Source organism: Cyrtonyx montezumae, unplaced genomic scaffold (genome assembly GCF_038088225.1).
Source record: "Cyrtonyx montezumae isolate F1298 unplaced genomic scaffold, pur_monq_1.0 scaffold_20, whole genome shotgun sequence".
NCBI classification, from domain to species: Eukaryota; Metazoa; Chordata; class Aves; order Galliformes; family Odontophoridae; genus Cyrtonyx; species Cyrtonyx montezumae.
Genome location: NW_027071937.1, coordinates 3,692,630 through 3,706,849, shown reverse-complemented (window position 1 = coordinate 3,706,849; position 14,220 = coordinate 3,692,630). Strand labels below are relative to the sequence as shown.

The following is a 14,220-nucleotide window of genomic DNA, read 5'->3' as shown; positions in this document are numbered from 1 at the left end:
CCAGGCCCTGCTGCTCACAACCCAAACCAAGCCAACCTGCTTGAAGCCAGCACTGCCACAGTCACACGAGGCTGTGCTTACACCACACGCCTCGAAGAGCCAGGCTGGATCACGAGCTCTCCAGCCCGACCCCACAGCACTGATCCTCAGTGCTGATGGAGCTCAGCCACAGCACCCTGCAGGTCCTGCTGGTCTGGGTGTGGAGCCACGGGGCAGCTCGGCCCCACGCCCTGCACCCCAGCTCTATCCGTGTTCCTCCTCTCGTTCAGGTAGTAGTACAGTTTGCAGTGAATTTGAACTGTTGAGTACAAATTCACTGCAAACTGTACTACTACCTGAACGAGAGGAGGAACACGGATAGAGCTCAGAGCAGAGAGGGCTGCTGAAGTGTAACTAAGGGCAGAATTGGGCTCCTGCTGTCTCAGCTACAACTTAAAGACGTTTTGCACTTTGGCCCTGAAGTTTACTAAGAGCAAACCAGCTAGGCCTGGTTAGCTCCAGGTGTGCCCACCTCCTCTACTTTTCTTTTTTCTCCCCAACCACTCATTAACCCAGCCCTCCCTGCTAACGAAGATGCACAAGCTTTTCTCTTTGAAACCAAAAAGCATTTTGTTGTCACATTGTTCACCATCGTGTGTGTAACGTTACTCAATGCCAGCATCAGATTTCCTGGAGTCTCACGGATGCAGCCACGGTGCTGTTACCACGGATTTACCAGCAGTCTCCATTGATTTGTATGAGCCAGAAGGGCAGGCCCTGCTCTCGTGCCCAAGATCACTTCTTCCCAAACTCACACTCCTCTGCATCACTCTCTCTGAGTCATTTTCACCCTTGGGGGTTTTGCTTTCTGTTTTTTAAGCTGACATTTGCCTTTGACCTGACTGCTCTTCCAAACAGTAATCTCAGAGTCAGGTGGGTTTCGTTGTTTTTATCTTGATCTAATAAATACTATTAATTTTTCTCTCTGTAAAAAGGTGGTCAATTTTACACTGCAGTCCTTTCTTTAGTCAGAAAAGGACTGCAGCAAAACTGGTGCTGTTTGGAAACTGCCTGGGAGGAAAGGAGAATCATTTTGGTTCTCAGAGTAACATTCGCTTGACAAATTAAATACTTTCGTACTGATTTCTCCCCTCCTACAGCCCTTAGTGTGACTCACTGCAACCCAGCAGCAGGTGCCCTCAATTCTGTGCTCACAAAGTGGGCATTGTTCTCGTGACTTTGTCCCCTTCTGCTGCTGGATTGAAACCCTCTCTGGCCACACGGGTGGGCTGCGTGTGGCCCCTTCCCCACAGGAAGGCTCGGGGCCATTGGGGCACTGGAAGCAGCACGGGGTGGAGGTGGGTGAGCACCTGCAGGGGTCTGCAGGTCTCCTGCAGGAGCCCTGCCTGCCCCACACCACGCTCTGACCCACCAGAGCTCAGGTCTCATTCCACATGCTTGGCAATTGCCACGTTTGGGATCGTGCTGCGTTCCTCTCCTCAGACATGGATATCTGTTGGTGAGAGAACAAAAAAACAGCACACGGGAAAAGCACGAAATTAAATCTGTTAGCTCGGGACGTACTGAAACAAAGCAGAGTGTGAGGCCAAGCCAAAGCTGGGAGGACCTTGAAAGCCTGGGTTACTAGTGGGAAGTGTTAGCAAGGCTCTGCAAAGGCTTTCATGTTCAGAGAGGTGAGACATTTCATACATATTCTGCATTTCATAATTAGGTATGACAATACGCTGCAGGCAAAGGAGAAGTTTGGAGATTGCTGCATTCCACTCTGGCTCCTTCCTACAGTGACAACGTTTGTTCCCAAACTCAGACTTTTGACATGAAGTTTTGTGCCCATGAGTTCTGCCCCAAAGGGACCATGTGTCATTACACTGAAGAGTTCTCCACAAGTCGACCAATTTCACTGCAAGTGGGGAGACTCCTCGGGGGCAGCAGCATCTGACTCACAGTGTCCAGGGACAGCTCCTCCCCAGTGCACGGAGGAGGGTGGCTGTGTTACCTGTGACAGCAGCAGGGGAAGCAGCAGCCTCCTCTCCCTCCTCCTAAACGTGCACCTTGAGCACCTCCTCCACCACCAGTGCTTCTCTGGCTAAAAATAAGCGAGCCAACGTTTGTAGAGTGCTTCCACGGGCCCCTGAAACACGAACATGCCTCCTTTCTGAACACACCTGTCTCACTTTGAGGTTACACAGACATCACGTTCCTCAGGAAACTGTAATTAAACTCTTTTATTTTTCTTGCAAAAACATCGCCTTAGAAACAAGCTGCATCATCAGGAAGCCACACACAGCTGCAGCAGTGCAACAGGACACGTCTGGGTGCAATTCCATTTGAGACAGGCATAGGAGGGAGGAGGTCAGCATCCCCAGGGCCCCTCCCACGTCTGCCTGACAAACTGAACCTCAGATCAATATCTGAGCCTGGGTGAGGGGCTCCAGCAGCTTGTGCAGCCCATTACTGGGAGGTCCTAGCTCATACTGGTTTCTGCTGGCTGCCAGGTTTTCTCTGCTTTTTCTTCTTCCTCTTCTTGACCTTGGAGACACCAGCGTCCATCCCGCTGGAATATTCAGATCTCAAGATCTCAGCCAGGCGATGTTTGCCACGGGTCTTCTTGAGAAGGTCAGACCTGGGCAGGGGGAGGAGAACAGGAATTAGATTTCCTTGGCTCTGAAATGCTGCTAGGTGGGTTACTCATTTTACAGCTGTGGAAAGTGACATTTGCGCATTAGCAGAAGAACAGCTTCCTCTTCTTGAGGCTTGATTTGAAATTCTGTCTCATGCAAAATTAGATATTGTTGTGACAGGTTTTCACAAAGGTGGCAAAATATCATGCCGTTTTTAAAAGCAAGCCTTTGTTCTGTACAAATGCTCTTGCAGGGGTGGTGGGGAGAAGGAGGGAAGGCTGTGTGCTGAAGGCTGATGAATTAGGTGACACAGCAGTTTGAAAATTGTAATAATGATGATAAAAAAGACGACGAGCTCCAAGACACTGAACAATGGAAACATTTTATAAACAGAGCTGAAACCCACAGCTTGAAAGCAGAAATCCCAAACAAACAATCAACAAAAAAATGATTTCAAGAGTGTAACAGCAGCAGACTCTTCCCTCGCATTGTCCTGCAGACATCACATGCACCTTGCAGCACTCCCTCTCTCCAGAGACCAGCTTTTGCAAGGGAAGCCACATTCTGCCCAGCCTCTAAACTCCAACGTGGATCTCCCTGCAGCCCTGAACTGCCAGCTATAAATATAAGAATCCACTCAGCATTTTTCACCACAAGTTCTGCCACTGTCCTGCTCTGTGACCTTGGGCAAATCTCATCCTCGTTGCTGCTGTATCCCTCTCTTAACTATCTGAACTGCAGTCCCTCCAGTGGAGGCACCGTTGTTCCCTACAATGTTCCCACAGTCCTCAGCACGAGGGGCCATCCACAGCTATTGGTGTCTGCACATCCCACTCTTTGGTTTATTAAAGATCAGAACCAGATCCCAAACCTCTCCTCAGAAGTAAAGAGAAGTCCATCTGAGTACAACGAAGGAATACAACAGAAGCCCCACACCCATTCCAGCATGCTTTGTTGATAATGCACGGACCTCAGCTGTCCTAAAGGGTGCAGCCATGCAGCACTGCTCTTCCCAGTTCCTTCAGCTGTTCAGAACCATGCTGGGGACCACAGATCCTTGGCTGCAGCAACTGATGAACTCATTCATTAGGAGGGAGGGAGGAAGGAAACTCTTGGCTATCTGGGATATTTGCTTGTCCCTTTTCCACATCTCATTTTCCATCCCTGTGTAGTTCTCATAGCTGGAATCTGTTTGATAGGAAGGCTCTGAATGATAAGAAGGATGGTGCAATGATTACCTCTGTATGATGGGCTCTCTGGGACATAAAGCCTGGAAGACAGAGGGGAGAAAACTCTGCTATCTTTGGTGCAGACTCCATTCTCTCACTCATTTAAGACCCAAACCCTGCACTGGCAGAAGGGTTAGAGGCTGGATGTAGCAGAGAAATAAGACACACAGCCACTGCCTGTTTTGAAACCACAAGAAACTAAGGGAAAAAGACAGCACTGGCTCCAGTGAAGCAATTATGCTGCTGGAAGGCCCTACCTACAGTACCTCCACAGATGCACCTTGTCAGACTGCCTTCCTACACACACGTGGCACCACAGCATGGAGGGGCTCCAGGGGTGCACCCTCAGCCACTCAGCTCTGCTGGAACAACTTTGTAGGGTACACCTGCAGATGTATTTCCTGCCCAGACCCCTCCATCACTTGACAAACTTATGTGACACTTCCGTTGTGTCTCCATGCATTTACAACAGTAATTCAGGGTTACCAAGCAACAGATCAGTTTACTTAACAACACGGGACTATCTGCTGCAAAAAGACAAGTAATCCACCAGTAGCTGCCAGGTTGAATTTCAGCTCAGCAGGGAGGTTGTCCAACACTTTATTATCAATCAGGTGAAATCATTGCCCAATTAGTAAATCAATACCTCCTGCTGTGGTGATCAGCTGTACACAGGAAAATAAGAATGTGGGGAAGGGGGAAATGAGAGGTTTCTCCCTCTAACGAGGGCCACAAAAATCAATGAAGCTGTGCTGTGGAACCTGTGCTGATCACTGGAAATAGAAAAGCAGCTGTCAAGGCCCCGATTAAACACAAGATGCAAGAGCCACTGGCATCAGTGACAGGCTGCAGTGACAGCACGCAGGGAAAGTGCACCAGGTCAGGATCCCTGGCCAGATTCTTATCCCTGGTGTGCTGCTGCTAACCTGTACATTCCCTTCTCTGCTCAACTGGCGAATGTCTCCAGGGCTCTGCGAGAGGAGCCAAGCTAACAAGGAAAGGTGCCCTGTGGTGATGAGACAAAACCCGGGAGAATGGAGGGAGACCTCAGTACTCACTCTCTGAGCATCCTTGGGCAAAGTATTTAACCTCTTTGTCCTTGGTGTCCATTCTCCCACCTCATAACCCGGGATGTCTGTATTTCCCTGCTGCCGAGGGCTGGTGTGATGCTAATTGAACAGAGCTGTGTGGCAGTACTGGATACCTGGCAAAAAGCTTCACAGAACGGCTGGAAACGAAGACACATTTGCAACACAGACAGAACCCATGTTCCCATCACTGGATAAACACATGGATTGTCAGCATCTCTTTCTGTGATCTCATGTCTAGATATCATGCTGTATTGAGCTCTAATGAGAACACATCATGTTGATAACGGGCAGAGAAATCCACAGCCCTTTAAATTCCTGCTTCCAAACAACAGTTAGTGTTTTGGTGGGGAACTACAAAACATTGAAACGAAGGGGAACTTGAAGGGAAAAAAAAATAATTCACTAATGATTGACCATCTCGATGTGCTATAGTGCCAAGATTTCAGCAGGGCTTAAAGGAGAAAGGAATGCTCAAATGGATGAGAAAATAGTTTTATTAGCTAGGGGAAAGCAAGACAGAAACAGAGAGACTGTAACTCAGAAAATGAAACAGCCCCAATGTCCATGTTAGGAGGAACTTATCCCTGCACACAAGTTATTTGATTTCTCTGTGTTACTGCCTGCAGTGAGCAGCAGGCTGCTGGTGCTGCCCAACCCTCCACCCAAAGGAAATCTGAACAATTTTGGATCACTCTTCTGTTCTGATCCCATAACTCTCAATTTGTTGCTCTGCTTCAGAGTATCATAAAGAAACATCCATGCAGATCTTTGTTGGCATCATAAACAAACTGACCGCAACATAAGCGATTAATGATTCTAGGATCTGAAGTTGGAAAAGACCACTGAGATCACCTAAACCAACCACAACCCATCACCACCATGCCTGCTGAACCATACCCCTCCCAGATGTGGAGATGCCCAAACATTCAGGTGTGAAAGGACCAAGTGACAGTGCTAAGAAAAGGACTGAGCATCTGAAGCCCTTTTTGATTTTCATTCCCAAATTCCATTATGTGTTTCACATCGACATATCCGCTTCGTTACTGAGCTGAACTGCAAGCTGATCTCTGAACTAAAAACTCCCCCAGTCAGAGCAGTGCACCCACACGTGTGTTTTCTCAGACATCATTTGATGGTTGAGAAGATGCCTCTTTTTACCTAAATGGTGAGCACGCTTTTTCTTCTCCTTCCTCTTGGTTAGCACTGCTGGCTGCTCCTTTGTCTTGAGCTCAGTGGAACGCCGGTGAGATGCAGTGCAGCAAGTGTGATGACCTTTAACCAACCTGCAGCATCTGCAGCAACCAAGGGCTCCCAAATTGCCTCAGCCGAGGAAGACGGAGTACAAAGTTCTGACGCACAGTCCCAGAACTCATGGTGTGCCTTTGGAGGAGACTGAGGTAGGTTGTTTCATTTATCAGAAAGCATTTCAACATGGAGCGTGCTATCAATCTGCCTGACAGCATCTCCAACAGCTCTTTGAAACCGTGCCAGCAGCAGAGCTGGGTTACCTCTGGGCCAAGGCTGCTGCAACACCTGCTTTTTCTACTTACAGTGTTGGATGAACCATCTGCAGCCAACGCAACCCTGTTTGCTTTGGTTTTTCCATCGCTTTTTTTTGTGGAGTGGGGGCATGAAATTCATCAGCAGTCCTACACTGCTCTCCACAGATGGCCTAGGGACTCCTGTCTGCTGATATAAACACTGGCTTGAGAAGAATGCACAAAATTATTACTTGGTCAGATGGAGCATCAGGTGCCGTTGCAGTACAGTCAGAGCAGAGTGGTATTCACACCGAGACAATCTAACAGTAAAGTTCACTGTACATCTACCAAAGTCAGTTATTTCAGCAACACGACAACAGTCTTGCAGCCAAAACCTTGAGGGCCTAACAGCACTTGCATTCAGAGCAATGCTGGTGTAATGATGATATAAACCAATCCCCTCAAACAGAAGCATCCTGTATGCCTTATTTGATCCCATATTAGCTAAGTATGTCTGAACCCTGAAGTTGAAGGGATTTTCACCTTAATTTTTATACTACTTGTTCACACGTGCTGTAGCAGCAATGACTATGTTTGATATTCATTCAATCTTTCTGAACATTCCTGCAGCGAAGAGTTCAACAGAACCCATAGAACTTAAGGACTTATCTCTCTCTTTGTAATGGCATGAGTTCACAAACAAGGCAAATTAAGTTGTGACTCCCCATTATGGTGAGACCCCTTGGCTTCCAGAGAGATCAATAGGGAAAAAAAAAACAGACCACCAGTCCCCAACAGAATCCCATAAAACCCTGCTGATTCACAGTGCAAAACACCGAGCAGCACAGGGAGGCTTGGGGGAATGGCAATAGGTCTTCGGCATCCGCATTGTGAAAGAGTCAAAAGACATGTCTATTGGGCATGTCAGCTGCTTCCTGTGCAAGCTGCTTCTCTGCAGTGAAAGACAGTTAATCCCTCAATGGAAGCGGGATCAGCTTCCTAGCATCCAGCCTTTACTAAAAGCACGAGCCCAGGCACTTAGTAAGCTGATGTACTGTAACTCAATATACAGTAACTGGTATATACAACTTACACGTGGACACAGCATTGCAACTCCCAAAGAAATCACATGATTTTGCCATCCTCAGAATGGGTTTTCCAAAACCTGCTATGGCAAAGGGGACTGATGCTTTGCTCAAAAAGGTTAAAAGAAAAAAAAACACACAAGTTTTACACACACATTCAGGAGAGGGCTGCTTCCACATTCCAGCACTGAATCATCACACACCTGGCTGCCACATCTTCCTGTCCCACCTTCCCCAGCCAGGCTCCCTAAGGAGGCACCAAGCACAAAAGGAGACTTCAAAAGAAATGAGAAGTTTTCTTTATCCTCTTAAAGAAACATGTAATGATTGCCTTTACCCCACCGCCAACTGGACTGCCCTTTCTTTCTTCTCTGGGCAGGTGCTGAGAGATGAGGTGAGCAGACTGATGAAAAATGAGTATCAAATGTTTGGAGGCAACGTGTAATACAACAACCAACACTCATGGTATCACGTGAGAAACAGAATTAAAAAGACCACCCCGTGACTACACTGCTGTTGTTTCAAGCCTCACATATTACAATTAAAAACCATTTGTCTTTTTATGGCAGCCTAACTTCTGCTCTCTGTCATTGTGAAGTTCTCTGTAAACTAGTGGTGCTATCTTGAATTTATGTTCACTTTTTTCTAAACTGTACCATAAATACTAATATATTCTCTTTTCTTTCTTCCTTAAAGCAAAGTTAATAAGAAATAAGTCTCACAGGCAAGAACAGGGTTTTCACTTTCCAGATGCTCTCAGATTTGAAACCTAGAGCCTGAGCAGTGCCAAACCCATGCAAAGTCTGCCTACTTGTCTTGAGCTGCAACTGTACCATGCACGTGCAAATGAGCTTTCAAATCACTCTGACCATTTGTTCCAGCACCTCCACATCCCCCAACCCCACACATCCTGTGCCTAAACTACCTACTGTATCTTGAGCTTGTCTGTACTATAATAGGATGAAGACTTGGGGAGGAGGAATGCTGCCTAGAAGAGGTGCGTAACAAGGGGAAAAGTAGCTCTAACAGAATAGCAACATCATAGGAACACAGAGAGGCATTGTTGCAGGCCAAGTAATCCTGTGACATGCTACTGTCAGTCATAGCTTGACACCCTGCTGGGCCAGCAAGACATCAAAGCCCACCCCATACCATCTTACATGCTCTTTATCAGCTAATCAGGCTATTCTTCCTGAAATAAAGCTCCGTTAAATCCCCCCTCACAGGGGCATTCCCATCCTGTTGCCCATCTGCTGGTGAGGGTCAGCTGAAGCAGGAGGCAGATCGGTGCTCTGTCCCTGGTGGCTTCTCAAAGCAGGACAATGCTTATTTTAAAATCCTTTCCCCATTCTTTCTTTCCCCCCTTTTTTTTTTTCCCCCTTCCAAAACACATACATGCGCAAGAGATGTCACCAGCCTAGGAACAATTAAGTGGATTAGTGCTTTAATTGCATGGCTAATGGGGTTTGCAGCAACAATTACATGGAAGGAGTCACAAACGATACCAGGAAAAGATTTTTCTCCCTTTGAACTACTGCAGTGATTTTACAGGCAAGCCAAAGTTTGTTGACTGCTGCTGTGCTGGGGAAGACTGCAAGAGCTTAATGTCGTGGCCCCTGAAGGGAAGACTATCTGTCTTCTGGAACCACCTCAAAGCACCAGGGATCACAGGTACTGAGCATTTTCAGCTCCATCTCAGGCAGAGGAAAGTACCTGGGGCTTTTCCCCTCCAGGTTTGAGAGGGAATCTCAGACTCCTGATGCAGGAAAGGAGTATCTAGGAGACTGGAACAGATATAAGAGAGGGAAGAGCTGGTATTTGTCAAGGCCAGGAAGGAAGAAAGGAAGTATATTGTGAGATAAATCACCACTCACACTGCCGTGGATCACAATAAGCAGAATGGTCAAACTCAGAAAGTGAAAATATGCATTCCTCTGCAGTTTCCTTGATGGTTTTCTCATTCCACACCATACACCAATAAGCAATTATGCACACAGCCCTGTCTGAGAGACTTTCCCTAGACAGAGATGAGGGCAGAGTTGCTACTGCAACTACTCTCAAGCCAAGGATCATGGATCTGTGTAGGACTGTGTGACTGGAAATGAGGATATGAATGGAAAAAGCTGGCAGCTTCTGCTGTGCAAGTGCTTGGCTACAACAGGACTGCTGCTGGAGCTCTATCACAACCACGACCTGTGCAAAGCAGAGGACCACTCCAATACATGGAAAATCTCATGCACTGCTCTGGAACAGTGCCTGTGCCCTTCCTTATGCTTCAAAGTTGCTCTGAAGTATAAACAAATAAAAATTAGGCTGCTTCTGCTTGTGCTTCGAGCCCTGAGAAAATAGAAAAGGTGCAGCAGAACCCAGGCTAGTCCATGCAGGCACTTCTCTACACTGCCTTCAAAATAAAAGAGCATCTTGATCAGAAGCCAAACTACAAAGTGAGCAATTCTTTTCTTTTTTTTTTTAAACTAAATTCCCATTCAAACGTTTAACCAAGTTGGTTTAATACACATAGTTTTTAGGCACTCTATAGCTCCTGGGGAGGAAGGAAGAATTAAACAACAACTCAGAGTACCACCTAAGCCAATGGCTCAGCATGATTTAGCCTCTATGCAATCACAAATGAACTCCTGGAGCAATCACAAGAACTTCAGGGAGCAATGCATATTGTGGGTTGGCACATGGCATCCCTTGGCTTGAGAACATCAAGCTGGCCTACCTTAGTGGTCTTGGTTTGGTTTTCTTCTTCGAGTTAGCAGTTGGAAGAGTAGTCAGGTTCTGGGGAGCATCTCTCAGGCCAAAGCTCTTGGCCACATGACCCAAGTGGATAGATTTGATGTGGAAGATGTGCTTGAGGCTTCTGGGATAGGCAGTGTAGGCACAAAGAAAAGACTGCAGTGCTGGGGAGAAAGAAAAAAAAAAGTGAATTCTGTTTGCTACTGCATCTTTATATATATATACTTAAAGATTCAGCTGTTCCAGCTGAAAGGACATTGGTCTTGTCCTTTGGGACACCTTCTGGTCAGCAGCTGGTGAGTAAGGTTGGCATGTTAAAAATCTGTGAAGGTTGTATATAGCACTGGTACAATCCCGTAAGGAGAAGAAAGGTGGTGGAGAAGGGTTAGGAACTGAAACAAACACTACATTAAGTTGCATTAGGTTTGCCTCTTGTAAGGATGCCCCTTCTGCCTCAAAGGGCGATGTCTGCAGCACATCTCACACAAAGAGTTGTTGATATCAAAAGGCAGCAAAAAGGGGGAAAGAGGGAATAGAGGGATAAAGAAGGGGAAATCGAAGCATGGAAGTGGCACAGGAAGACTCCTCTGATATTACAATCCCAGCAGTTCATGCATTTTTCTCCAGTTACTAGATAGTCCCTTATAAAAATCTGAGAACCAGATGGATTTCCTGACTCATCGTCGTGCTGAGAACAGAGCTCACCTTCTCAGAAGGGAAAAATAATAGGATAGCATGCAAATTTTCTCTTTCACATCTTTATATTCCTGTAATGCCCTTCCCTCAGGGCTCATTGCTCCAAAGACAATCATCCACTAATATGAACACCAGCACTGCTCCTCAATGTACCTGTAACATTATACCCAGGTTGTCCTCTCTGCTATGGGGAATACAAGGACTTTTAGTAAGGAAACTCTACAGCTCAGAAAATGCTTCCCCACAATCCCCTGACTGCTCCTCTGCTTCTAAACCTCCTGTGCCTCCCCAGCCCTCACCCCAACCACCACCTTCATCTCTGTTTCCCTCTCGGTCCCTGACAGCAGCAAGCTCTAAACTCTAACCTCTCCTGCCCTTGCCTGTTGAGCCACCAGACCAGCAAGTTTGCCCACAGCTTACGTCTAATCTCTTGGCAGCAGCAGGAGATTGGAGTTTATGAACAGTAATAAAAATGTCATTTTAGCAGATCAGCTCCTGGAAGGACCCAGGGAATCCATCAAAGCTCTGTTTACTGAGCAAAGCGAACTCCTTTTCCCAATCGATGAGAAGAAAAGATTGAGTTTTTTGCACCTTCTTCCCAATTTCACAGCGTTACTGTTTTAGAGGTATCTGAGCATCAAGAGACCTGTATTTTCCCAAAAAGAGAATGTTAAATTCCAAACACCAAGTCTCACTGTCTCATCTGAAGGCCATCCCTCCAAAGGCTTATAAACCAGCTCACATGCTCTCTACAACCCTGTTCTGCTTCTGGTTTTTTTCACAAAGTTATTGGTTGAATTCACCGGCTGTGAGAGGGTGCAACTCCTCAAAAGGAACAACACAAACTTGCTCCTGCACTGAATGCAGTCCCATTGGAGTTAATATAGCTGTCTTTCTTGCAGCATTTGAAATGGTTGATACGAAAGATCCTGTTATTATGAAGGCTGAGCTCACCTCCCACAGTTCTTCAGATGGCAATGGCTGCTGGTACTCACTCCCCAGACCACAGTTTGAGAATCAAAGTGCCAAAGGACCCCCACTTCCCAAAGTCCAGCCAGAAAATTGCCAGCCCCGGTGCTGACCCAGAGCATGTGAAAGAGAGACTAATCCAAATCTGAACTAACAGCCTTGCCACATCAGCAGGGTGAAACCTCAGCTCACAAAACTGTCTTACCTCTGGGGAGCTCAGAGCTGCTAACATTCATCACAGCACCCATGAGATTTAAGTGAAGACCCAACAGTAGCCCTAGGAGATGCATGCTGGTCTGGGGAGATGTCAGATTTGCCCTGATGGGAGAGAGTGGATTTTGGCTGGTCCTTCTCCCACGCACAGCCTCTCTTTTCAACTGGAATTGTAGTTGTGGGAAGACAAAAGGGAAAAACCAAAGAACCACACGAAGGAAGTTAGAAAGGTTTGTGGATAGTACCTGGATAAGCTGGTGGGGACATTTTGCCAGTGCTCAGAGTGTGAGGGAATGGGAAGGAAGAACCAACCACCCTGCTGTCCCTCTGCACACAACAGTGCTGAGGACAGAGAGGGTGAGACCAGCTGCTCAACTACTAACCACAAACAGTGCAACATGGAGGAGAAACACACGGTTTGCATCCCTTCCTTCCTCTCACCACAGCAGAAGAAAGGTCCAGAAGACAATTGCCTGAGCTCTGTCACTGCAGCTTCAGAGCAGCATACTGTCACCAAGTAAGAACTCAGTTTCCCAAATGGAGCTCCATGCTCCATGAAATTCGTCCTTCAGAAAGCAGGGCTCAGCCACAGCTCTCCTCCCATGCTATCACACTGCTGGTCAGTCAATCAAGTTTGAAGGGCAGAACCTTCCCTGAACTATCAGAGTTTGGAAAATATGGATCTGAAGGGCAGAAGGGACGAGCGGGCAGGGAGCCACTCGCCTTCTGAAAGCAGGCTGCAATCAAAACACCACTTATTAACATTGACTAGGTCAGAAAATGGGGGAAAAGAGAAAAAGAGAGAAACAAATGCATCTCTGGCACAGTTTCCAATTGATTGTCTGCCATGAAAGCAAAAGCCAGCTGCCATGTTAATTATTCATGATGCCTGGCGCAGAGGGGAGGAAGAGGGGCTTTATGGAAGCCACTCAGCAGTGGAAAATTTGCATATGTAGATAGTGGAATAGGAAAAGAGGTGGAGTACTCCTGCACAAGACAAACAGGATGCACAACACTTCAGCATTTCCTGATGTCCATTCTGTACTTCTAGTGTGTCACTAAAGAAGTTTAGTGTTGAGGTCAGCAACAAGTGCACATGCAGTGCAAGCGTGTGTGCTTACCTACAGTGACACATCTCTTGATTTTAAACAGCTGTAATGCTGACTGCAAATCCTATGCTGAGAACAGACTCCCCTTACTAGTTTACACGATGATACTGTACAGCTCAAAGGTCAGCTTCCCCATTTGTTTTTGGACCACTTAGTATGTGACTTATGTTGTATATGCTGTATAGTTCCCAACACATCCCTGTTGTTTCCCATCTTCTTCCCCAAATTCACTTCAGTCTGGATTTGTCAGAGAAGCAGAAGCAAAAAGGTTCTGGGAGTGCTCAGTGACAGCAGCTGCATACCTGGCCAGACAAAGACGGATACATGATCTCCAGATTTGTTCCAAGGTTCAATTATTATTAAATCCACCCTGTTTTTTCTACTTTCTCTTTGCTTTTGCAAGCAGTTGTGAACTCTCCCATTTTGATCCCATCCCACTCAGCAACAACCAGTCTGAGAGCTGCTCCCGAGACATATTGCCATGCAGGTTTCAAATTCACCCCTGGTGCAAAACTGAAAGAATCAAATGGGTACTGCACTGGGTGTGGTGAAGCATGTCACCCATCACCTTCCCAGAGTAATACATGCTGTCTTTGCTCATGTGATTGGGTCAGAGCCCTCAGATGCAAACCTTGCTGAAAGCCAAGATTAAACCTCATTTGCACTTAATATGGGAATGCAAGAAATTAACATATAATATCATCACAAAGCCTTCTGGGCCCATCCCAACTCCCTGCAGAGCCCAGCGGATCCAAGAAGGTTTCTTCCAACCCTGAAGCAAACCTCGGCAGCTTATGAGCCCTTCTGGAATCAACTGAGAAGGAATACACCAACCTTTTTTTGCCCATCGGATGCTCCCCTCACTGGAGTGAACGTAATCTTCAAATTTTGTCTGCAACACCGTGGCCCGCTCCCGGACTTCCTGAGGGTCCGTGCCACAGGATTTCTACAAGGGCGGAGAGGGGATTAGAGGAAAGAGAGAAT

At 46.8% G+C, this 14,220-nt stretch overlaps 1 protein-coding gene across 1 annotated transcript in view; it reads right to left on the bottom strand.

Moving 5' to 3' along the window:
* Nucleotides 1-2,443: 2,443 nt before the first annotated feature.
* DDX31 (DEAD-box helicase 31) overlaps nt 2,444-14,220 on the bottom strand; it is a 42,145-nt gene continuing 30,368 nt past the window's right edge. Inside the window, 3 exon segments of the mRNA XM_065737444.1 lie at nt 2,444-2,623; nt 10,233-10,413; nt 14,071-14,182. Coding sequence (XP_065593516.1) covers nt 2,470-2,623; nt 10,233-10,413; nt 14,071-14,182 — 447 coding nt within the window. The 3' untranslated portion in view covers nt 2,444-2,469.